The sequence below is a fragment of the Sorex fumeus genome, unplaced genomic scaffold (genome assembly GCF_029834395.1).
Source record: "Sorex fumeus unplaced genomic scaffold, SorFum_2.1 ptg000061l, whole genome shotgun sequence".
In the NCBI taxonomy this organism is placed as follows: domain Eukaryota; kingdom Metazoa; phylum Chordata; class Mammalia; order Eulipotyphla; family Soricidae; genus Sorex; species Sorex fumeus.
The window spans coordinates 6134883-6160877 of record NW_026606118.1 but is presented as its reverse complement, the minus strand read 5'-3'; the positions used below and the strand labels follow the sequence as shown (position 1 = coordinate 6160877).

Sequence of the window (25995 nt, the reverse complement as noted above, 5' to 3'; positions counted from 1 at the left end):
CAATGCAATAAGCAAAGGGTCTTTATTGGCTAGCTCGAACTAGGGTCCAAGTCCCATCCCACACAGTGTAGTCTTGACAAGGACCCCGACTCCAAATCACAAGCAGTTTATATAGGATTCAGAGTTAAGAGCAGTGGTCTGTTTTTATTTTATTTATTTATTTATTCATTCATTCATTCGTTTATTTTTGCTGTTTGGATCACACTTGGCAATACACAGGGATTACTCCTGGCTCTGCACTCAGGAATTACTCCTGGCGGTGCTCAGGGGACCATATGGGATGCTGGGAATCGAACCCGGGTCAGCTGTGTGCAAGGCAAATGCCCTACTCACTGTTCTATTGCTCCAGCCCCAATACTGGTCTATTTTTAGCATTGGCTGTATTACATCAGTGATCAGCAATCCGACAGCAGGTACCAGTCACAGTTTGGGGTTCTTTCCCAGAAGGGTGGGGCAGCCCCTCATGACTGTCCAGATCCAACTGCCCGGTTTCTTATCTAGGTGAATTACTCAATTGGGGATTTACCAGAAACTGCAAGTCCTGCCTCGGGGAACCAGGAACTGAGGCCTCGTTGAGACTCAGTGTTCGTTGCAACTTGTCATGGCATCAGTTTTGCCCTCACACTCCCATGCTGTAGTTCCCAGCCATCAGGGTGGGCTTCCAGTGGAAACATCCAAACAGGAATAAGCACTTTGCCTATAAATGATTTTCGCTTTTCGAGAAGGTTGCCGCTGGCACAGGAAACCTCATCCTCCTCCCCGCATTTGTGCCAACGCACTGTGGACTCATTACTACCTGGACGGGGCTTGCTTTGCCCCCCGCCAGCGGTGAGGGGACGGATTTTTGACCATCAGCATGTAATATCCTTCCCAAAGCCCGCGGCGGGGGTGGAAGGGCTGCTGACAAAGCCCTCCTTCCCGCTCGCTCTCATCCTGCTGGCTAAACGAACGCGTGTCTTCCGCGTTATGAAAACGCCGCCTCCAGCAGATGATTTGTCTCCTGCTCCCTTTCCCGTAGCGTTTTATGGGGACGCAGGCTCCTCTCGCCAGGGTTGTATGTAGGTCACCGTGCGGTGCTCACAGCTTTGGCAACTGCATCCTCATCATTGTGGTTTTGGAACAGATCTGGGCCCCCAGGGGAGGAGGCCTCAGAGGGGCCCTTGGGCCTGAACATCTTGACCACTCAGGAGAGGGGTGAGTCTGCCAGCCCGCTTGCAGTAGGGATGCAGATGTGCGCCAGGCTGCTCTGGGGGTGTCAGTAGTGAGCCCTGGTGGCTGCTGTGGCCAGGCTGGCGTTGCCCGCTGGTCTCATGTCCTTCTGGGACTCCAGGGGGCGCTGTCCTGGGCAGGGGCTGCCAGTGCCTTTCTCTGTCTGCAGGACCATGTGCTGCTTTTCCTGAGACCCAGCTGGCATTGTCGGAGATGCAGGGCTCGCTGCTGGCTCGTCTGGGCCTATAAAAAGTGTGGTCCAAGAGTTCTTTGGGAAAAGTGGATGGTCCCCAACGGGGTGCTTCGGAGGGCCCCAGCACAATTCCCAGCCAAGCTAGCCAGTGAGCACTCATACATGCCCTGGCCCAGGGCCCAGGGACAGAGGGGCCCAGGGTGCTGTTGGAAGTCCAAGGCGGATGGGTCCCAGAGGCAGCGCACATCAGTCCCACGGGAGTCTCTGACATCACAGTGCGGAGAGAGAACCCTGGCTTTGAACTCCTGCCCAGCCAGCTCAGAAGCGTCCAGTGACAGCCTCCTCTGATGCTCACTCCCAAGTCCCTGCCTCTATTCCATCACTGACAGGGCATTTACCTGAGGAGAGCGCTGAGGGGGGACTTGGATGAAGTGGGGTGAAGCGAGGGAGGGTAGTGCCAGTCCCAAGAGGGCCAGAGTGCCACCAACTTCTGGCTCCACCTGCCTCGATCACCCGGAGCAGTGTCGGGAGGGGCACCTGCACAGTGGGGATGCCCGTGTCCCGCCAGACTCACAGGGCAACCCTTGGGATGCCCCCGGGTTCCACTGGGTTTTCCCGACACGAGGGGTGGTCCCTGGTGCCCCACTTCGCGGGGAATCATGGTACCAGACTGGAGTGAGGAGCTGCTCTGTGGAGGAGGAGGAATCCCAGCCACTTCCTGGCTCTCAGGTCGCCTGTCCTCCCCGAAGAGAATTTCAGGAAGGAGGCCGATAGCGGCTGTCCGCAGCAGGCCTGGGGGTCAGCCCACTGGACATGACAGAGCTGCCCTGTAGCTGCATCAGGAACCCAGCACCCCCTGACCCACAGTGGCCAACCCCTTGCCACGCCTGCACTCTCTATTCCAAGAGGCCACGGGACTGAAGGACAAGCTGATGGTCACTTTCTAGCGAATCTCTCCAAGCTAAGAGCTCACTTCCTGGCAAGGCTGGGACTGTGGGCGCCTTGGAAGTGCTGCTGTGGCTGGACTCGGGCTCTGTCCCCTCAACCTCCCAGGGAAGCGGGCAAGTGGTGTAGAGCAGGGAGGGAGCTGTCTTCACGGAGTGCAGGGGGACCCTCGCTGGACTCCGTGCCTCGATTGTACCTGGAGGACTTTTCACTTTCCTGCCAGGGTCTCATCCAAGTTGGGGTGGGGGTGTTGTGGCTTCGAAGAGGAGTCTGATTATCCACCTCCCACTCCCTCGCAAGCACGTGACGTGGGGACATTTTTAGTGGAAGACATGGGCAAATCCGGCTGGGCTCCCGGGTGGTGTGGCTGGCTCCTGGTGGTGACTGACTTCCTGCTCCTCCTGTGTCTCCCTGCTGGCAGCTGCCCATACCTCGCGGTGAAGATCACCCCGGCCATCCCCGTGGTGGGCGGCATCCTGTTCTTCTTCGTCATGGGGACCCTGCTCCGCACCAGCTTCAGTGACCCCGGGGTCCTGCCACGAGCCACGCCCGATGAAGCTGCCGACCTGGAACGGCAAATAGGTAAGTGGGCGGCCGCCCCCCTCCCCGGCCCCCCAGGGGCTGGGCCATGCTAGGCAGTGACGAGTGACCGCAGCGTCCTAGCAGTCAGTGTCCCCTTGACCGCAGGTGGCCTGCGCGGGCAGCAGATGGGAATGGTCCTGTGCTTACCGCTGGGTTCTGTGGTTGGAGGGAGCCACCCTTAGCCCCCTCATTCCCACGGGGACCTAATTGCAGCATCCTTGAGGCACCCTCTGGAAAGGTGACCTCAGCCACCTGGCCCACAGTCTGGAAGGTTCTTGGTCCAGGTGCTTCCCAGGTGGGCTTGTGTGAGATCTGGGGGGCACGCGTGCCTTCTGTTTCCCATGGGGGTGAACACCCCCACCTAGGGGACTCACCACACCAGCCCCAGGAGACAAGCTGGCTAATCCAGGGGAGGTCTCATTGGTCCTTGCTAACCCGCACGGGATGTTTTCCAGCTGTTGCTGTTGAGTGTGTGCTGGTCATGGTACCCGTGCACGGACTGGGGGTGGCAGGGGACCATGAGATGGTGCAGGCTGGTGGCGGGCATCAGCGACCACTGGACAGAGGTTTGCTCTCACGGGCTCTGCTGGGTGGCCTGATCTCCCATGCCCATCCCTGAAGCCAGGCTGGGTCCCTCTACCCCTCTGCCAACTCTGCCTCCATCCTTCATCCCTCACCACTCGGGTCATTGATGGGACCCTGGGGAGGGGCATTGGGAGGTCAGGAAGATGCAGACGCTTGGGTGCCTCACTATGGCAATGGACGCTAGTGGACCGCTCTCCCCTAGCTTCAGAGGCGGCCTTCCTCAGGCTGGGATGAGAATCTGTGCCATGTGGGAACAGGAATGCCACCCCGGCCACTACAGGGAGAGTCTCTGTCAAGCAGAGAGTGCCCCACTGAGGGTGCAGAGTGGGCTCTGCTCTCCACTGGACCTGGGTCCCCTCTTGGAGTGTGGGCGCAGGGATTCCTGAGAGAGGAGAGCGTGGCTGGGAGAAGTGGATCCGGGGGGGTTTCCCAGTGTTGGGGGCACCCCCGTTTCTCACACGATGACGTGTGTGTGGAGGCCGTGGACGTATGCGGGGTGAAGGGGCATTTTGGAGTGATTTCATCATCGTCTCCTCATAGGAAGTGGCTGGCCAGGCTGCAGGCAGGTTCCCTGCCCTCTGGGGCCTCCTCCCACCCCTGCCTGCTCCTCCATGCACCCCTGCGGTTCCTGTGGTCGGGGAGGGACAGTCACAGGACAGCGAGAGAGGACCCAGGTCAGCACTGGCCGCAGCCTGCTGTGCCCTGGGCTCGGGGAGAAGGGGGTGCAGGAGCCACCGGGGTCCAGGGGGGCCTCTGTCATCTACTCACGGGTCCAAGACAAGGTGCACGAGTTACATGTTAAGGCTCTGGGTTTGAGCACGGTGAGGCCGTCCCACAGCTCCCGCTGAGAAACACGTTTACGCGCCAGACTTGGTGGTGAGTCCGCTTTACAGAACAGGGAGGAAAATTCCAGAGGTGAATGGGGCTTCGCGGCAGAACCAGAGCCCAGTGGGGCTCAGTGTTGACACAGATCCCAGTGGGGAGCAGAGATCCCACCTCTTAGGGAGACAGCCAGCCGAAGGAAACGGGTCGGCAGCCACGACCCAGTGCACGGGGCTGCGAGACCCTCCACGCACAGTGCTCTGAGAGCCCGACCCTGCTGTCCCTGGTGTTTTCTTGCTAAGATCCTGCTCTGCCCCCAGAACGGCCAAACTCGAGGGGGCCAGAGGCATTTTCCTATGAAAGGGCCAGAACCAAGCCCTGAGGGCTTCTGGTTGTTGTTGGTGTGTGCATGCGTGTAATATGTGTGTACATGTGTGTGTACATGCTGTACGTGCATGTACATGTGTGTACATGTTGTGCGTGTGTACATGTGCATGTGCATATACATGTGTGCATAGGTGTGCGTGTGCATGTGTACATGTGTATATACATGTTTTTACATGTGTATACATGTGTGTGTCTGTGTGTGTCTGTATATGTACATTTGTGTGCGCATGTGTACATGTGTGCATGTGTGTTCTTATTGTAGCTTTCTTTTTCTTTGTTTCAGTGCCAGGCCTCATGCAGGCCAGGTAGGCCCTTTGCTCCTGAGCCTCATCCCTGGACATTCTTTTAAGCTAAATAACTTTCCGAGTGGCATTCTCGACATGAAGTTTGGTGTTCATTTAATTTTTTGTGGGGCTGGGGATGAAATGCTCAGGGCTTCTTCCTGGCTCCGGAGTGACCCCCAGGGACCTAATGCAGTGGCAGGGGTTCAAACCAGGGTACACTGTGTCCAAGCACAGTGCTCTAACTCCTGGGCTCTCTCTCTCTCTCTCTCTCTCTCTCATCACCTCAACATGAATTATTTTTAAGAGTAACTGTGATGTTGTTCCCATTGTTCATCAATTTGCTCGAGTGGGCCCAGTAATGTCTCCATTGTGACAGTTGTTACTATGTTTGGCATATCCAAAGATGTGACCTTATAAGAGAACTACATGTGAGGGAGTACGTTCCCCCCTCGGACAAAAGGACGGAGAGTTTGAGACGGGGGACGTTAGTGCATCCGTGGACAGTTATCTGTTACTAAAGGCCTTTTAGAAACAGATAAAACTGGACCAAAGGGTCCTGGATAGGCACATCCTGGTACTGGGACGCGATGGTGTTGGGTAGTGAGTACACGCATCCCCCAGCATGCGGCAGCTCCCATCCCCAGCCCGGAACCAAAGGGGAGGAATTCCACCTGCGCATGCGTACAGAGCTCTTTTTCCAGAAGTTTTCCTGTTTGCCGACAGAAAACAAGCAACTGACTCCAAAGCGCACAGGAGTGAGGGTCGGGGGAGGGTAGTGCCATTGAGGAAACTGACAAACAGTGGAGAAAGCCTGAGGGAAGGCGGGTCTCAGAGGAGGGGGACATGAGCCACAGATGGAGCCTAGAATCTTCTAGAAAGTGCAGGGTACAAAGACCAGAGCCAGGGTTGAGAGTAGGCGTTTCACCACCTGCTTCGGAAATGTGAAGGATTTTAACTTTACTAGAAAACTTAGATGCTTGGGTGAATTCTTAAGAGAGTAACACTTACTCACCCACCCAACCCCACAAAATAAATAAATAAATAAATAAATAAACAAATCACTGTCACTGTCCTCCCATTGTTCATCAATTTGCTCGAGTGGGCCCAGTAATGTCTCCATTGTGACAGTTGTTACTATGTTTGGCATATCAAATATGTCACGGAGAGCTTGCCAGGCTTTGCCGTGTGCGTAAGATACTCTTGGTAGTTTGCCGGGCTCTCCGAGAGGGGCGGAGGAATCGAACTCGGGTCAGCCGGACCGGTTGCATGCAAGGCAAACACCCTACCTGCTGTGCTCTCGCTCCAGTCCAAATAAATAAATAAACAAACAAATAAAATTCAAGAAAAAAAATGGAAAAGTGGAAGAAACCCTGAAGAGTAGAGAAACTGGTATCATTTGTCAGCAACTGAACCTTAGTCCTCATTTTGACACCAGACACAAAAGTGAACCAATCATAGACCGAAATCAAAGAGCTGAAACTACAGGACTTCTGAGGAGAGCAGAAAAGAATTTAGTGACCCCAGGCGAGGTGCACAGAACAGTCCTTGGATGTGACACCCAACGCAGGATTTGTGAGAAGGGAACAGGCATCATTTCAGTCTTACCAGATGAAAAAAAGCTCTGGTGCTCAAAATACCCCGTAGGGGAATGGACAGAAACTGGATTGTGCTGAGGAGCCCCGGTTAGCACGTACAGATGAGGACATGTAAGTCGGCAGGCCTGAGATTACAGAAGGGTGTCGGCCGGTATTACTCAAAAAACATGAGGAGTGGACTCGTCAGGAGAGACTTCAGAGGGGTGAAGTGTGCTCCTTGCACGTGGCCAAGCCTGAGGGAGTCCACAGCACCATGTGATCATCCCAGCATCAATGGGATCGTCCCTGGGAGCCCCTGAGCACCAGCTTGTGGCCTGGGTGATCCCTGGCACTGCAGGGCCCAGAAGCACCACATCCCCAGGATCCCACATTGAACCACTGGCCTGGTTGGCTGCACACTGATGGAAGAGACAACCACCCCCTCCCCCAGGCCTCCTGAGCACTGCTTGGTGCGTGTGGGAGGGTCCCCTCCTGAAAAAGACACTGCCGGGAATATGAAAAGGCAAGTCACAGACCGAGAAAATATCTTCCAGTAACATATATCAAAAGTACCGTGCACGTGTATCTATAACACATACAGAATCTCTCATTACTCGGTAATCAGAACCCACTGAAGGAGAGAACATTTCCACTGTTTTTTTTTTTTGTCAGAAATACAGAAGGGGCCAATCAGCACACGAGGATGTGCTCCGCATTAGTCGATGTTGGAAAATGCAATCAAAACCACCATCAAATGCCATTTTCACCCATTACCAAAAAAAGTGTTTCTTAACTCACACTGGCTGATGCCCTTCTTTTGGTCTCAAGGCTGGTGACTTACTGTCCTCATGTCTTTTGGCTCTACCAATAAAAGACTGACGTAGCAAATATTGGGAGGACATGGGGAAATGGAACCTTTATGTGCAGTGGGTAGGAGGAGTCACCCTTTTATTCTTTTGGGGTCACACAGGTGATGCTCAGGGGTTCCTCCTGGCTCTGCACTCAGGCATTACTCCTGGCAGTGCTGAGGGACCATATGGGATACTAGAGATAGAACTTGGGTCGGCCGCGTGCAAAGCAAATGCCCTACCCACTGTACTATTGTTCCAGCCCCCCTGGCTGGATTTCCAGCGAGTTCTCAACCCATTTCTCTGCTGCGCTCCAAGACAGAACATTGAAAAATGAGCTTTGGAAACTTCTTATGATCGGGGTCATTAATCCTAATTATCTGCTGTCTGTCTCTGTTCCGAGGAGCCCGGCGAGCCCCAAGGCTCTGGCAGATTCTGGAGGGAGGAGGCGCTGTCTGGGGGTCCGGGCTCTGTCTGGCGCAGTCTCTTGAAACGCTTCCTGACTCTTTTCTAAAGGAACTTCCCGAACAGCTGAGCTTGCAGCTCAAGGAGACATCCCAGCCTGGGTGCCGTGCGGGGCTCCCGGGGCTCCTGGCCAGCCACTCCCCGGCTCCGAAACTCAGCACTGGTTCATTTGTCCAGCACAGAGGTCTCCTGCCCACCTCGACTCCTCCCTGCCCTGACCAGCTCGCTCCCCTCTGCTTCCCACCTCAGTTGTTCCAAGGCTATTGTGATGCCACCTCACTGGCTTTTGGGTTTTTATCTCCTGGTCACTGACTCACCACCCCTCAACCCATGTTCATTGGAATAACACGTCTCCTGTGGCGTGGTCTTGTGGAGAAGGTGAGCGGCATTGGTGGCTGTTTCCCCTTGGGCTGGCCATTCTGCTAAGCATTCCCTGTGCGTGGGTCACTCGGGAGAGCCCCATCCCGTGTCCATGTCCCCGTCCAAGGGAGCGAGTGAGCCTGTGCTCAGAGGGAAAGCCATTGTGTGGTCACTGAGCCAGCACTGGAGACCTTCCACCGTCACCTCTGACTCAGAACCACGGTGGGGTCCTGTTGCCATGGGAGCGGGGCCATGGGCAGGAGCTGCCTGTACTCCTGGACACTCTAGAATACTGGACAGTCAGTAATCCACGTTACTGGACACTCAGCAATCCACGTTACTGGACACTCCGGAGTCCTGGGCACTCAGCAGTCCACACCCTTGGACACTCAGGAGCCCCAGATACTCCTGTCCACATTCATTTCCTGGACACTCAGTGGTGCATGTTCCTGGACACTCTTGAACGCCATTGACATGGCCCCATACCCAAGGTGGCCACTCTCCCCCAGGCGGTCAGAACATCTGTCCTTCCCTGCTGTTCGCTGACTCTGCCCTCAAACCCACACCTTGGGAATAGAACCCGTCTTTCTCCTGTCACCGGATTCTCCAACCCGAGCCCAGGTGGGCACCGAGGGGAGAACAGTGGGCACAGCCTGACTGTTTTGGGGCGCTGCCTGAGAACTGAGCTTTTCTGGGGAAGGGGAAGGGGTCCCCACCATGTCTGAAGCACCTTTTGGGGAAGAGACGACAGCTTTTGAGGGAAATGGCATCCTAGGAATTAAAACAAAACACCAAGTAGATTCCTTATTTAGGGAAAATGCTCGAAGCTTGGAGTGTTGGCAGGGATGGGGAGGTGGGTGGTGGCTCCAGATGTCAGAATATTCCTCCCATCTCTTAAATGAGAAACCCCAGGCCAGGGGGAACAAGTCGCTGGCGGGGGCGGGGGCAGATGGCATGATTGGAGTTTCTGGTTCAGGTTAGGGCGGGGATGGAGAATGCCACAGGATGAAGGCAGGATGGGGCCGGAGATGCTGTTCCTCTGGGGTGTGGCAGGAGTTGACTGATGAGGGTCCCTGACATTCACCATGGACCACCTGCATGATCTCACCCTTTGTCCCCATATAGCGTGTTGGCGTGACGCTGGTCTGTGGTAGAGCCTTTCAGAGCATTGGAGGGGAGGGAGCCTTGCTGTGAGGGGCGGGTCTGGATCTTCCATGACGCCACCCTCTGCGTACCCCTCCCACCCCCCAAGCCCCTTCTTGGACTTTGCCTCCTGCCTGTGGGGTTTGCTCCCCTAAAGGGCCGCTTATCTCTTGAGACCACCCTCCTGCAGCCTTGGAATCCAGGTACCCCCAGTCACCGGGCTGGGGGCTTCGGGATCCTTGTCTTCCCTGCTGGGTCTGTTGAATCCTGTGTGTCCCTGAGATCTGTCCTCTCAGGGGTGTGCAGAGGCTTCATGGGGACTGGTGAGTTCATGGCGCAGGGCTCAGGGTCTGCGTGACGCTGACACGAGCTGCTGGCGAGAACCTCTGTCCCTACACCATCTCTCGATCTGGGACCTGCAGGAGCGGGGAGAGCGATGAGGTCAGGGGGCATAGAGGAGGCTGCAGGGAGGACCCGCACAGGATCAAGGACATGACAGGGACCGTGTGCCAGAGACTCAAAGGGTGTGGGGTCCGGAGCAGGTGGCGAAGGGTCCCCTAAGGGGCAGGGGGTCGGGGATCCCCGTCTGGTAAAAGACCCTCTGGACACAGCCCTGCCCACTGCAGGGCCCCTAGAACATTCCAGCCCTGAGGGACCCCCGGCTGCTCTGGGACGGCTGCTTTCAGGGCGCTTCAGCTGAGGCGCCTCGTCCGTGGCAGGCCCCGACTCCAGGGCCACGGGCCAGAGCTGCCCTTTGTGGATGCTAGTCTCAGTTTCAATTGGGGGCTTGGGGTCTGCCCTGGCAGTGCTCGGGAGCTACTCTGTACTTGGGGGCTATTCCGGGATGCTCAGGGGTCTCATGGTACCGGGGCTGCCCGCCTCCTGTGGAGCCTTCATCAGCTTCCGGTCCCTCCTTTGACATTTTGTTTCTGAAATGGACCCCCCCCAGACCCCCTCCTCTGCAGAGTCAGGGCCCCGGCGCACCTCCCCCACCCCCAGGGAGAGTCCCAGGAATGTTCATTCTCTGGGCCCAGTTCTCCTGCTGAGTCCGAGTGCTTGTGGGGGGGAGATGCGCCGTGCGGCAGGCTAATGCAGAAGTCTGGCGTGGCTCCAGCCCTGTGGCCCTGACCAAGGCCTTTTTTCCTTTTCCCTTTTTGAGCAGATTCTGAAGGAGCCAGACTAAGCTTCTGCATGCTCTGTGGTTGGAGGGAGCCCCTTTAACCAAGAACCCCCCGCCAACAGCCTCCCTGAGTTTCTCTGTTTTTTTGTGGCATTTTGTGGAGGGGCCTCCCCTGTGGTATCAATGATACTGTGACCCCAGGACCACCACCTCTGAGCCAGGCGACTCACTTGCTTCCAAAGTGGCCACTGTCCTTCACTCTGCAGCATTTGATGCTGGGATTCAGTGGGGAGAGAGTTTCCATCCTGTTTCCATCTGTACCCTGGAGAAATTCTGTCTAGCTTCTGAGAGAGAGAGGTCAGCATTCGTTTGTGTTTCTCATAGAAAGTTCTCCGGGGGGGGGGGGCGGGGGGGGAGGACAGTCGCTGAAGAACGTGAGTAATGTTGGTTATGTCGTCTGAGGTGTGCTCTCAGCAGGCACTCATGTGGCACTGACTAAGGTTTGAGATGGGCGTGGCACCCACGTGGCGTTCATGTGGCATAGTGTAGTCTGAAGTTGATATGGCCGTGGTACTCACATGGCACCATGTCGCCTGAGGTTTGGTGTAAGTGTGGCACTTACCTGCCACCGCGCTGGGGGACCCTTGGGTCAACAGCTTTTTGTGGACCGGGTGCTGCCAGCAATCGTGGGCCCTGCAGCGGGCGCTCTTCCTGCCACCAGGGGAATGTGACAAGGCCCAGGTGGGCAGAAGTGAAGACCGTTTATTTGGAAACAGTAGGTTGACACTTTGGAGTTGGCAACAGAAGCCCAAGTCGGTGAGCGCCGCCTTCGCTACCAGGAGAGTCTGGCTTAGAAGCCCCCCGTACTTTCTTACAGATGGAAACTTCAAGGCCAAGGGCCCTTGAATGACTTAAGGGGGCCGGGGGAGGGGGTGCTCCGCAGTCCGAATAGAAATCAACAGAACAGAAATAAGTGGAAATTTGTGGTCCTCGCGGAGCTAAAAATAGCGCACTTGGAAGCGATTCGGAGCAGCTCATCCAAGAGAGGAGATGCCAGCCACATGCATAATTGCAGACCGCTTTCTTAGCCGTGACATTCAAGAAAGGGAAAAGGAGCAGGTGAAATTAGCTCCAGTCCTCTGTTTCGTCTCTCCTGGCCTACCTTAGATGGCATTGTCTCATCCCCTGTCAGGTGTGCCGCGCGGAGCCCCTCTCATACTGCCCTTCGCATTGCGTCTCTCCCGGGCTGGGCCCATCCCTGGCACACGGCTCGGTCCAGACTAGCACATTCCACGTGTTTGACGGGCACCCGAGCATCCAAGGTGGCTTCTCATGGACGGCCAGGAATCATACCTAAATCGTTCCAGGAATCTTGGAGCTATTGGTCTTGTTCATCTTGTTGTGTTAGTTTGTTTTTGTTTGGGGGCCAAACCCCAAACACGATGATGCTCAGGGCTTGCTCCTGGCTCTGCACTCAGGAATCACTCCTGGCAGTGCCTGGGGAACCGTAGGGGGTGCCGAACCCTGGTCAGTTTCATGAAGGTTAGCTCTGTGCTACCCAGCTGTACTAACTCTCTGGCTCCTTGTTTAACTTGTTTTGGATCATGTGAAAGACATACTGGAGAGAATGGGTGCTCAGGGCTGGCTCCTGGCTCTGTGCTCAGGCATCACTCCTGGTAAGGGCTCAGGGACTCATACACGTGCCAGAGATTGAATCAGGGTCAGCTACATGCAAGGCAAGTGCCCTAACCCCTGTACTATCTCTCTGGCCCCAGGGGAGAATGGTTTTTAATTTTATTTGTCGTTTTGCATGGAAATTAATGGCTGGAGTGATAGCACATCGAGTAGGGCGTTGGCCTTGCACGCAGCTAACATGGCCAACCTGAGTTTGATTCCTCCACCCCTCTTGGAGAGAGCCCAGCAAGCTACTGAGAGTATCTCGCCCACACGGCAAAGCCTGGCAAGCTCCCTGTTACGTATTTGATGTGCCAAACACAGTAACAACAAGTCTCACGATGGAGATGTTACTGGGCCCACTCGAGCAAATCGATGAACAATGAGAGAACAGTGACAGTGACAGTTTTGTGTTTTGAAGGGAAACACACTACATACACTCACTGTCTCATTCAACTAACATTTCTCGAGCACTTGCTGAGTCCGGCTAATATTCTCAGCACTTGCTGAGACTGGCACTGTGTCCTTGGCCAGGGAGGCTCCGAGCAGGTGTCCTCTTGCTTTGCTGATTTTTCTTTGTCCCCAAATGAAACGGTGATGTTATCGACAGTGGAATCACCTGCTAACCCCGAAGCACTCTCAGCCTCCTGATGGTGGCCACACTGGGTTAGACCACAGGCTCTTGGGCTGGAGTTTCTGAGTATTTCTGAGAGTTTCCATGCAGGCGTGGGTAGACAGACATGGGCATTGGTGGGAGGGTGGGGTGGACATTGATTGTGCCGGGCGTTGCAGAGAGACTGGGCTCTGGCCTTGGCTCCTCCTGGGAGCCTATTTTTGATTCTGTGCTCAAGAGTGACTTCTGACAAGACTCAGGGGCCCATGTGAGGGGCCGGGGATTTGAACCCGAGTCGGGCCTTTGCAGGACCAGTGCTCCACCTGTGGTTCCAGCCCTCTGGACTTCTTCTCTGCTCTTTCATACCCCACTGGAAGCAGAGCTGAGCCTCTCAGAACACCCGCAGGGTTTACGCATCTCAAGAGTGATCAGGGGGCCAGAGAGATAGTACAGTGGGCAGAGCACTTGCCTTGCCCATGGCTGGCCCGGGTTCAATCCCTGCCTTGAACCATGGTTCTCTGATCCCCACCATCCTGAGCAAAGAGCCTGGAGTAAGCCCTGAGCACTGCTGATGTGCACCCCCTCCCAAGAAATAAAATAAACTTACTTTAGCCTAGGGCTGGAGCGATAGCACAGCGGTAGGGCGTTTGCCTTGCACACAGCCAACATGGCCGACCCGAGTTCGATTCCTCCGCCCCTCTCGGAGAGCCGGGCAAGCTACCGAGAGTATCTCACCTGCACGGCAGAGCCTGGCAAGCTACCGAGAGTATTCGATATGCCAGACACAGTAACAACAAAGTCTCCAATGGAGACGTTACTGGGCCCGCTCGAGCAAATCGATGATCAACGGGAGGGCCTTTACTTTACTTTACTCTATCCTATGTGGGGGCTGCCACAGAGGTGCCAGCAGGGGGCGGGGCAGTCTCCTCTCCCCTCGGTGACTCTCTCCTCTTCAGGACAACCCCCTGAGAGAGATGAGGCCCCACTTACCCATGCCCTCAGGCCTCCGTCACTGGGACACCTGCCTCACTCTCTTCTGGAAAAATCAAAGATGGGTTTTTCTCTTGAACACGGATGACCAGGGTTAACTCGTGCTTCAGGCCGATACCACCTACGGCAATGAGAAAGATCAGGGTCCAGGGAGATAGCACAAAAGTGAAAGTGTGCTACCAGAAACAGCCGTCTCCCCAGCCGACTCTGCCTTGTTACAGCCTGCAACCCCCGTGCCCCAGCCCCTGCTAAGGAGTGTGAAGAATATTCCAAAAATTTATGCGGCTATTTTTCAACCTGGGATGCTATAGCCTTACGAGTGAATGGGGAATACTCCCGGCCAGCTGTTGCATTAGAAGCATAGTCATTATCACTTAATTGGGCTATTTTATTTTTTTTAATTTTTTAAAAATTTTTATTAGTGAGACACCATGAGGTACAGTTGTAGACTTACAATTTTTTGTGCTTGGGTTTTGATCAAATACCCATTCCTCCACCATTGCCCGTTTCCCACCACGACGGATCCCAGTGTCCCTCTCCACCCACCCACCCCCCATCCCACCCCGCCTCTGTGGCAGGGCATTCCCTTTTGTTCTCTCTCTCCTTTTGGGTGCTGTGGTTTGCAAAAGAGGCATTGAGTGGCAGTCATGTTCGGTCTATAGTCTACTTTCAGCATGCTTCTCCCATCCTGGGAGGATCCTCCCAACACCCTTTATTTGGTGCTCCCTTATCTATCTGAGCTGCCTTTTCCCCTAGCATGTGTGGCTGGCCTCCAAGCCATGGAGCAAAATTCCTGGTACTAATCTCGGCCACTCTTGGGTGTTAGTCTCCTATTTTGTTACTTTATGTTCCCCAGATGAATGCAATCTTTCTATGTCTATCCCTCTCTTTCTGACTCATTTTGCTTAGCATGGTAATCGGGCTATTTTAAAGCCCAACTCTGCCCTAACCAGCATTGAAGGACTGGCAGAAATCTCGCTGGGGGCTACTGGGCATGAATGGGACCAGTGGGGTCTGCTTCGCGGGAGGGGGTACACCCAGCCATGCTCAGGGCCTATTTTTGATTCTGTGCTCAAGAGTGACTTCTGACAGGACTCAGGGGCCCATGTGAGGGGCCGGGGATTTGAACCCGAGTCGGGCCTTTGCAGGACCAGTGCTCCACCTGTGGTTCCAGCCCCCTGGACTTAAGGTGGCTTTACACTTCCCAAGTCCAGGCAGGGAGGCCATGACCCAGATGTCCACGAGTTGGTTTTTTTATTCCCCTCCCTCCCCCCCATTGATTCTCTTCTAGGCTTGCAGACAACCTAGAGGGTTCTTCGGTTTCACAGAGATGCTTCGGCTAAGACAGAGGGAGGGAGGGAATGCAGGCTTTGTGATCTCTGCACTGTTCGGGCCAGTGACTTCTGTGGCAACTTTCCACTGCTCCTCCCCTCGTCACTAGCACTCCTCCCCCTGTTGCACCTGGTAACTTTGACCCCGCAGAGCCAGAACTGTACACGGGAGGCCAGGTAAGTGCCCTCCCCATGCGCTAAGGGCCCCAGGACCTTGGAGCGGGGACCACCGGAGGTCTCCCAGCAGTACTGTTGGTCTGCAGCACCACTGTGCTCTGAGGGTCGTGTGAGCTGCAGCTGAACCAGTTGTTAGGACGCAGATCGTGATCTCTCTTTAACGACAAAGAGACTCCAGAGACTGCAAACAGCAAGCAGGGTTTATTGTGAGACTGGCTAGCCAGGGTCCAGCCGCCTACACAGACAGGCAGGTCAGATAGGTGAGGCAAGACCCCGAACTTCTTCAAAGGGGATCTTATATAGGCCTTCACTGGCCTTTACAGCAAAGCCCGCGCATTTCATAGCCAATAGATTTGTAACAACATATAGTTTCTTAACCAATCCATTTGAAAGTACATCACTCCTTAGCCTATAGATTCAAAGATCAGCATTTATGTACATAGGCATTGTGGCTAGTGGGCATCTGGTAACTCTGACATTTGGTTATCACCTGGCTCCCTTTTGGTGGAAGCAAGGGAAAAGTTCCTAACAGAGGTAACAGATAAGGAAGGGCCAACAATTGGTTTCTGAATTTACATCCCAGCAGGGAAGAGTCAATAAATGGTTTCAGAATTTACATCCCAATAAGGAAGGGCTTCACAGTTAAGGCTCTACTAGGGAGGGGGCAGGAAAGGGAGAGTTACTAATTAGTAGAGTTTTAACTCTGGAATCTCCCTTGGGGTCTCAAGGGACCTTACACAGTGACAGGCAGTGGCACGCTAACTCCTGTTCCATCTGCCTGCCTCCAATTGGTTTGAGGGAGATGGAAATTCAAGCCATACCCAGAAGGTCTCAGGGATCATATGTGGTGCCGGGGATCAGGCAGGGGCTGACTATGTGCAAGTCATGCCCTTTACGCTGTACGATCTCTCCACCCCCCACCCCCAGTGCCCGTATCCATCACCTTTTATTCCTCCCGGTTGTGCCAAGTATTCCCATTTGAACATGCCCCGCTTCTTTGGGGAACTGAAGTATTTTATGTTCTCCCTTCTGTACTAGAACTCTAAAGGCTGCTGTGGGTTTCACAGGTGGGGCGTACTGCAGTTGTGTTTCTAGTCCTTGAGAGCCAGTAGAGGTGGTGGCACCAGGCACCACAGGCTAATCCACCCCTACACCACTACAGGGATGGGCTGGGGGTGCCATTGAGGGGGGCGGCCATCCTGCTGCCCGCTCAAGAGACCTGAAGGTCCACGTTCATTGCATATCGGGGCTGCTTTGCGGGCCCCCAGGGAAGCTGTTGACAGACCAGCCAATGCCAGAGAGCCCCGGGCGAGCCACTTAGTGATGAGGAACAGTCACCTGGGAGGCTGTGTCCAGCCCCTTCCAAATCCCGAGGAAAACTAATAATAGCTTCAGAGTCCAAGCTGTAGGATAACATTGGTTTGTCCTTTCTGCCTTGCCACAGGGAGCTTAGGTTTATTAGGTTACTCCCATCACAGTGCTCCCATTCTTCTGTGTTTATTTGTAACCTCTTTCTTTGTGCTCTGCTTCCCCAACCGGTCAATCTCCTTTATCTCCTGATTGGACTCTGTTAACTTGTAAATTTTGCTTTTCTCTTCTCCTTAAAAAAAGTCGTTGGCATAGTAAATTCAGAGCAATGTCCTTTTTGGATAGACACAAGGAGACAGTCAATGCTATGTTTTTGTAACTTGGGAGTTCATTAACTCCGAATGATATTCACTCCTGGGCATCTGTTCTCTTGAGTTAAGCCTCAAGCTAAGTTTGGGGGCGGCAGTTTCTAGTCTGTGGGAGCACCACCCGGTTTCCAGTCTGTGGGAGCACCACCCGTCCACAGGAGAGATTGGGTTCAGGCTAACGCAGTGGTGAACTCGAAGCCCTAGGTGGGTTTTCATTTATCCCATCCAAGGTCTTCATTCCAGCTCCTTGTGATTCTGTTTTTCAGGGAGTCATTATTTAGGAAATCCCTTGGCTGTGGCACTTTGCAGAAGTCCACACCTGCCCCTCAACCCCCACTAACTTTGGGGCTTGCACTTGTCCTTTCCTTGGGGGAAGGGAGAACTCTCCTCTCTGGACCCCAGACTCCCTTCCTTTCCTGGCTGAGCACAGCCAGAGTGGGCTCTGGGGGAGGAGAGAACGGCTGCCAAGATGACCCGCTGTGGGGACGGAGGGGCTCACAGTTCCAAGGCTCTGCAGGTGGATGTTCCACTCAAATCCTCTCTAGATATGGAAATGAGCGCTTCTGGTTCCAGCCATGCTTGGAATCATTATAGATCCCCACTCTCCCCGTCTCTCTCTCTCTCTCTCTCTCTCTCTCTCTCTCTCTCTCTCTTTCTCTCTCTCTCTCTCACACACACACATACACGAGTATGGATGTTTTCTCCCATGAGGCCATGTGGTTGTTGGCGTCCACCACTCCTCCATTAACGGCTTGTTCACGTAGACAGTGATGGGCACAGAAGCTGGCGGTGATTCCAGAGGTGAGTCCTCAGCTGTGCTGGCTGCCCAAGGGCAGCGCCATCTCCCAGTGCCAAGTGGACTTCTTCCCAGGTGCCTGTCTGGCTGCCTGACAGCCTTCTCACACCTGTGCCCGAGCTGTCGGGAAGCAGGTGGGGGTGTAGCAACCTTCCCCACTCGATGCTGCCCACCAGCAAATGTGTTGCTGGTCCCTCCCGTGCATTAGTGTCAGCGTTGGCCTCTTTCTGTAGACACCCTTGGCCGTTGATGGCAAAAATGCTTTGTATTGAGACACAGAATCTGACGAAGTAGGTGTTGCCTGTTCTTTGTCTCTGAGGTGGAGCAGAGGCCCCATTATCCCAAAGGCTCCTTCTTTCCGTTTCCTTCCTCTTTTCTGTTCTACTTCCTGCTTTCTGCTTCCTGTCTCCTTCCTGATTTCTGTCCTACTTCCTGTTTCCTCCAGCTTCCTGTCTCCTCCTACTTATTTCTCTCCCAGCTCCCCCTCCCTCCGCAGCCCTCAAATCCTCCACATCTCTGTCTGGGCTGCTTCCCTTCCTGCCCCACAGCCACTAACAGCATCTGTAGCGTCCCCATTCGAAACGTTTTCCCGGAAGAGGGGGACCACGTTCTAGTTCCTGAATTTTGCAGAAGAACCGTCAGGCTATCCACACTGTGTCAAGGATCGGAAATGAATTTGAGAAACTAAACAAAATGTCAGAAGAAACGTAGTAAGAAACAGGAAGAATCGAAATTCTCACCTGTTTTACAGTGATTCTGGGACAAAAGTCAAACCTGACTCAGAGACTCACTCACTGAAGAATGATTTATAGAAGAATGTGTGCAAGAGCAGCCAAAATTTCGTGAATTATTGTCCCGTTTTTGCATGATTATGAAGGAAAGCGAAGAGGTACCATATGTCGATGCTCTGGGTGTTTTCCTTTTCTCTTACTACCTGGGGTTTTGTGGGTTGAGAAACATGCGTATCTTTATCCTGATGAACAAAATGATTTTGGATCCTTGGGTTAGATGCCTCTCAGCGGGAAGGAGTCAGAGTTTCTGTTGTCTAGGGCCGTGGAATACAGCCTGGGGGGGGGGGGGGGGGCTGATGCCTGGCTGTCGAGGCCAACTGAATTGCAGGGGGGATCCTCATGTCTCCTTCCCAGAGAGATGTGGGAAGGGACTGCCCCCCCATATACTGCTGGAAGAGGGGCCATTTTAGCTGCTGTCACCCTGACAACCAGCTGACCCACCTCAGATCATTATGTCTGTCAGAAGGGGAAACATTGCTACTCAGGTTGCCTGTATTTCTGTGTGGTTGGAGGGAGAAGGGTAGACATTGAGAAATTGTCATCTTTAGTATTTTTCATACTAGTATTTCACCACAGATTTTATGCCAATTTTTTTCCTTCTATTGCACAAAAGTAAGGTGAAACCATTGTAAAACCTTTGGGAGTGTGTGTGTGTGTGTGTGTGTGTGTGTGTGTGTGTGTGTGTTTGGGGGCCACACCAGGCAATGCTCAGGTTTTATTACTGACTCTGTGCTCAGGGATAGGCTGGGTGGGCTCAGAAGACCGTCTGGAATTCCAAGAGATCAAACCTGGGTTGGTGGGGTGCAAGGCAAATGCCCTACCTGCTCTACTGTCTCTCTGTCCCATTATGTGAAACCTTTTAAAAATATTGGGCTAGTATGTCTTTAAAAATTGTTTATTAGGGGATGGGTACTTAATCAATGTATAACTGAAACCCAAGCACAAAAAATTGTAAGTCTACAACTGTACCTCATGGAAACCCCATGATTGATTGAGTTTCACTAATAAAAATTTTTTTTAAATCGCTTATTACTAAACTGTCTACAGTTGCATGATAAAAGCGAATTAACCAATTTGGGGGCTAAAAATAGCAGCACAATAATTATGTGAAATTGGGGGCATATATAGATCATATCTACACATATGTATATACGTGTTTATTAAGGAGGTTGGGGTCACAGTCAGTGGTACTTGCATTCTACTCCAGGGATCATATGGTGCTGGGGATCAAACTGGAGTCAGTTATGTGCAAGGCAAGCATCTTAACCCCTGTATTCTCTCTAGCCCGCGAGTGGTTATTTTTAAATTTAATTTAATTATTTATTATAGAATCACTGTGAGATACAGTTACTAAGTTGTTCACAATTGGGTTTCAGGCATAGGATGTTCCCAAACCCGTCCCTTCACCAGTGTATGTTTCCCACCACCTATGTCCCCAGTTTCCCTCCTCCCATCCCAAGTCTGCCTCTGTGGCAGGGCACTTTTCTTCTCTCTCTCTCTCTTTCTCCCCCTCCCTCCCTCCTTTTGGGCGTTATGGTTTGCATGCAGGTTCTGAAAGATCATCATGATTATCCCTTTATCTACTTCCAGCACTCAGTTCTTGTCCAGAGTGATCATTTCCAGCTATGACTGCCACAGTGGACTTCTCTATCCTAGTTTCCCTCCTCCCACTCCCACTTGTAGCAAGCTGTGTGGGCCAGTCCTCCTGGCCCTTGTTTCTACTGTCCTTGGGTATTAAAAGGTAAAAGGTAAAGGCCCTCCCGTTGATCGTCGATTTGCTCGAGTGGGCCCAGTAACGTCTCCATTGGAGACTTTGTTGTTACTGTGTCTGGCATATCGAACACTCTCGGTAGCTTGCCGGGCTCTCCGAGAGGGGCGGAGGAATCGAACTCGGGTTGGCCATGTTGGCCGCGTGTAAGGCGAACGCCCTACCCGCTGTGCTATCGCTCCAGCTCCTTGTGTATTAGTCTCCTACTATTGTTTTATTCATATCCCACAAATGAGTGCAATCTATGTCTGTCCCTCTCCTCCTGACTCATTTCACTCAGCATGATTCTCTCTAGGTCCATCCATTTATAAGCAAATTTTGCGACTTCATTTTTCCTGGCGGCTGCCAAGTATCCCATTGTGTAGATGTACCACAGTTTCTTTATTCAGTCATCTGTTCTTGGGCACTCAGGTTGTTTTCAGATTCTGGCTATAGTGAATAGTATTGTAATGAACATAGAAGTTTCTTCAGATAAGAAATACAAATGGCCAGAAGGCACATGAAAAATGCTCTGCATCACAACTCATCAGGGAGATGCAAATCGAAACAACAATGATATATCATCTCACACCACAGAGACTTGCACACATCACAAAGAACAAGAATAACCAGTGCTGGCACAGATGTGGGGAGAAAGGGGCTTTCCTTCACTGCTGGTGGGAATGCTGACTGGTCCAGCCCTTTTGGAAAACAGTATGGGCATTGATTCCTCAAAAAACTAGGAATTGAGCTCCCATTTCACCCAGCAATACCATTTTTGGGAATATACCCTGGGTGCCCCCCCCAAAAAAACCATACTGCATAATGTTTATTTTTAAAACTGAATTTAAATTATGGTAATCTGGTAGCCTCCAGAACTGGAAACTGAACCTTCTTCTCATTCAGTCCAGTACACAGATCATAGTGACTCGCTGGCCCTCGCTACAGGTCTTATCAGAAGAATACAGAGGAGATGTATGGTCCAGATAATTACAGATGACAGGGTGCTGGCCGGCCAATGCTGCCTCTGTCTTCTGTCCCTCGAACATACCTTCTTGCTCAAGGATGACAGTCTTTTATGGAAGTGCCCATGAGCTCTATTCAAGGCATGAGAAGCCATTGCTACCAATCAGATGAGCAAGCTTAGCGAATCAGAACACATTCTTTCAAGAAAATAATAAAATATGCCTTTAAAATTAGTCTGGGGCTGGACAATAGCACAGCAGGTGGGGCGTTTGCCTTGCACATGGCCAACCCGGGTTCAATTCCCAGCATTCCATGTGGTCCCCCGAGCACCAGCAGGGGTGATTCCTGAGTGCATGAGCCAGGAGTAACCCCTGTGCATCGCCGGGTGTGACTCAAACAAGCAAAAATAAATAAATAAATAAAACACTGTCCTGTCACTGTCCTCCCATTGTTCATCGATTTGCTCGAGCAGTCCCAGTAACGTCTCCATTTTGAGACTTGTTACTGTGTTTGGCATATTGAATACGTCACGGGTAGCTTGCCAGGCTTTGCCGTGCAGGCGAGATACTCTCGGTAGCTTGTTGGGCTCTCCGAGAAGGGTGGAGGAATCAAACCCGGCTCAGCTGGGCTGGCTGCATGCAAGGCAAATGCCCAACCACTGTGCTAATTAATAAATAAATAAAATAAAATAAATTAGTCAGGAGTGTGACTGCTGAGTTGCCAGAGATGGGGGAATATGGGCAGAAGATCTCCATTCCAGGTCCCGTTGAACCCAGAGTTCTCAGTCACAAAGTTCCGCATTTGGTTCAATTTCTTATCTCAGTGGATACAAATGATAAATATAGTGTAGCAGGAAAAGCTTCATATCTATAATGTTCTTGGCCAGAATAAAAAAAAATCAATAAAATTCAAATAAAATGCCAAATGAAAAATAAATAAATAAAATTAATTAGTCAGTTGCCAGGGAGCTGATACATCAGGTAAAGCACTTGCCTAAATCGTGGCCAACTGGGTTCGATCACATCCGGACCATACCGGTCCCTCGAGCCTTCCAGGAGTGATCCCTGAACACAGAGCCAGGAGCAAGCCCTAAGCACCAGCTCCAAGTGCACCCCCCACTCCCAAGAAAACACCGAAAAGAAAACAAAAATAAACAAAACAATCTATTTTCCCTTTCCCTTCTTTCCTTTATTACTACTATGACTGGGGGTCCCACGTGTTGCTTGTGGAGCTCCCTTGAGGGTCACCCACCCCTGCTTTGGTGTTCAGTACTTGCACACTTGTGGGCCGGGTCCCCCTTATGTAGCTGTGGGGATCATGCGCGTTTTGCTTGATTGAGGTGGTCCCTGGGGTCACTGTGCTCATACACGTGCTTGCTGGGACTTGCATTCCAGGCCAAGGATCCTGCAGAGCCCTTGGTTGTGGGGAACCAGGAGTCCCATGCTTGAGCCTCAGCACTGGGGGTGTCGGACCATGGGCCCACCATCTGCCTAGCATATGTGGATGGTGCCAGGGATGAACGCAGAGCCTCATGCTGGCAGGCATTTATCACCGAGCTATCCCCGGGGCCCTGGATAAAACTTACTCTTGCTTCTTCTTCATTTGCTTCATTCTTTTAATAGCTCTGGCCCCTGAGAATTCAGAGGGTTGGGCCTCCAGGAGCTGTCCCAGGCCTCTGCTGGCCAGCCTGAGGTGCCCGGGCTGGGGACTTGAGACCGGGGGAGCGATTTCATGCTGCTTTGTTAGTAAAGGATCAATTCTGACTGGCTCATCCCCATAAGAGCGTCTGAGTCATTCTGCATCGCTGATCTAAAGGTGTGGAACTGAGGCTGTGACTTACTGGTGGGCTGGATTTGGGTTCAATGAGCCTTTATGAAGCATTTACCTGCCAGGTGCTTTGTGCTCACAGGACTAAGGCAAAAAGACAAGAAATAGGTTCAGGGAGAACATAGGTAAGATCCTCAGCATGGTTCGGCCACACACAAGTGCCGGCCACTGGGCATGAGCTTTGAGTCTACAGACCCCCTTCTACTCACCCTCAGAATCCCACAGTCCGTGTGGTCAGGAGTCTGGCCCATCTTTCTTCCTGGTCCACCCCGAGGTGAGTGGCCCAGGAAAGTGAGGTCACTGGGGGGTGGCAGAAAGAGCTCATAGATGTGATTCTCAGGATTAAATCTGGGAGATGGAAGACCGCAGTGCTCAGTAGCACGGAAGGCGCTTGTCCTAAAGATAAACATTATATAAATTATTCAGCTTATTTATGAGAGAATCTTGTGAAGGGCGCTCATTTTGTAATTTTCAATGTGTGACTTTTGGAGGGTCAGAGGGAGGATTAAAGATCCCAAGAGCAGGGGAGGGGTGATAGGACCACGAGTAGGGTGATGCTCTGCATGTGGCCAGTCCGGGTTCTGTCCCCGGCGTCCCACATGGTCCCCGTGCAGCACCAAGAGTGACTCCTGGGTGCAGAGCCAGGAACAAGCCCTGAGCATCGCCGAGTGTGGCTTCACCCCATACACAAAAAAATTCCAAGAGCACCAAGCACAGCCCAAGAGAATCCAATTCCTACCTTCTCACGGAGTCCAGGAGAGGGAAAATGATCTACAAAGGTCTTCTCCCCAACCAATCTTTAGACAAGGTTCCAAGGACATCTTTTTTTAGATTATTGTGTTCTTCTGTGGCTGGAGCGATAGCACAGTGGGTAAGGCATTTTGCCTTGCACATGGCCGACCCAGGTTCGATTCCTCCACCCCTCTCGGAGAGCCCGGCAAGCTACCAAGAGTATCTCGCCCACACGGCAAAGCCTGGCAAGCTCCCCGTGACGTATTCGATATGCCAAACACAGTAACAACAAGTCTCACAATGGAGACGTTACTGGGCCCGCTCGAGCAAATCGATGAACAACAGGAGGACAGTGCTCTTCTGTATTTATCGTGAGTTTTCAAAGAAGCAGAGAACTTTATTTGGGAACCACAGTGATAGTCCTTCCTGCAGGCCCTCTACATTGCTTTCAGATGCTGTTTTCAAATCATATTTTTTGTTCGTTGCAAAGTAATATATGTTGACTGTCCAAATCTGGACTATCCTATCAGGCAGAGGTAGTCACAGTTGATTTTGTGCTAATGTTCTCTCGTATAACTTTTTCCAACAAAAAAAATTTTATGCATATTTTATGCATATTTTTATGCAAGTGTTAGCTCGCCTCGTGCAGTACTATTGTGAAAACAGACTTTTTTCCGCCTGTGTGTACTGTGACACGTGAGACCCATCTTTAATAGCAGATGGTAGCTTGTTGCATGATCACTTGATCACTTGACTTCCAGTTAATCATCAATTTGCTCAAGCGGGCGCCAGTAACATCTCCATTTGTCCCTGTCGCGTGCTAGTGTACCCCAATGGCATCTGTTCGTTCTAGGAACATGAAGAGCCTCAAACCAATCGTTCAGGGTCTTGACGAAGAAGTCTGACCATCTGGTAGGTGGGTGGCCACGCGGTCTTTTTACGTCCCATGGAATCCAGTTGGTAACGGCTCTAGTCCATCAGTCATCTCCAAATCTCATTACGTGTTCAGCGCATCTGATTTTTGATGCCTTATAATAAAATTCCCTGAACAGGAACGGAGAGGTGGAGCAGTGGCTAGGGCATTTGCCTTGCATATGACTGACCCCTGCTCAATCCCCAGCATCCATGTAGTCCCCCGAGCACCACCAGGAATGATTCTTGAGTCCAGAGTCAGGAGGTACCCCTGATCATTGCTGGGTGTGGCCCCAAAACAAAAAAAACCCAAACCCCAAACTCCCTGAATAGTCAAAACAATCCTGAGACAAAAGAAGATGGGTTCTATTCTTTCCCTGATTTTCAACTATACTATAACGTTATAGTAATCAAAACTGCATGGTGCTGGAACAAAAGCACACTCTTATAGCAGTGGAATAGAATGGAGAGTGTAGAGATAATCTTCAGATACCTGAGTAGCTCATCTTTAACAAAGGAGGTGTTAGGTGGATGAAATGACTCAAGGGAAGTTGCTCAACAAATGGTGTTGGAAAATTTGTTTAGCAACATGTAAAAAGAAAATATATCTGGATTCCTGTTCGCGCTATACACAAAACTGAATTCGAAAGGGATTTTGAAACTCAAGATTAGACCCATCCATCCATAAAGTACATCGAGACAAACAATAGAAGGACATTCCCTGAGATTGATTTCAGAGATATCTTTACATATTCAATGACTTTGGGTAAAAAGAAGTAAAAATAAACTAATGGCACTACGTCAAATGAAAAAGCTCCTGCACTGTGAAAGAAATGATGATGATAATAAAAAAAAAATACAGCCTACTGAGTGGGAAAAAGTATTAACTGACCACACATCTGACAGAAGACCAATATCCAAGATTTATAAAGCGCTCATAAAACTTAACAACAGAAAAACAATACAATCCAAAACTGGAGAGTGGAGCTATGCAGGCATTTTCTCAAAGAAGATACACAGATGGCCAACAGAGATATGAAAAATGTCCTCATCACTTCCATCAGGCAAACACAAAGCAAAACACTGAGCTGTCACCTCACAGAGCGAGGCTGGCACACATCAATGAGAACAGCAAAGAGGAATAGCCAGTGGTGTCAGGGATGTGAGGAAAAGAGGGACCCTTGTCCACTGCTGCTGGGAATGTTGCCTGGGTCAGCCTCTGTGGAAAACAGTATGGAGACGTCTC

General features: G+C 52.0%; 1 protein-coding gene across 1 annotated transcript in view; it reads left to right on the top strand.

The window, feature by feature from the left end:
• Nucleotides 1-25995, top strand: part of ZDHHC14 (zinc finger DHHC-type palmitoyltransferase 14) — a 193933-nt gene that overhangs the window by 108784 nt on the left and 59154 nt on the right. Inside the window, exon 2 of the mRNA XM_056125990.1 lies at nucleotides 2769-2929. Coding sequence (XP_055981965.1) covers nucleotides 2769-2929 — 161 coding nt within the window. The remainder of the gene's footprint in view (nucleotides 1-2768; nucleotides 2930-25995) is intronic.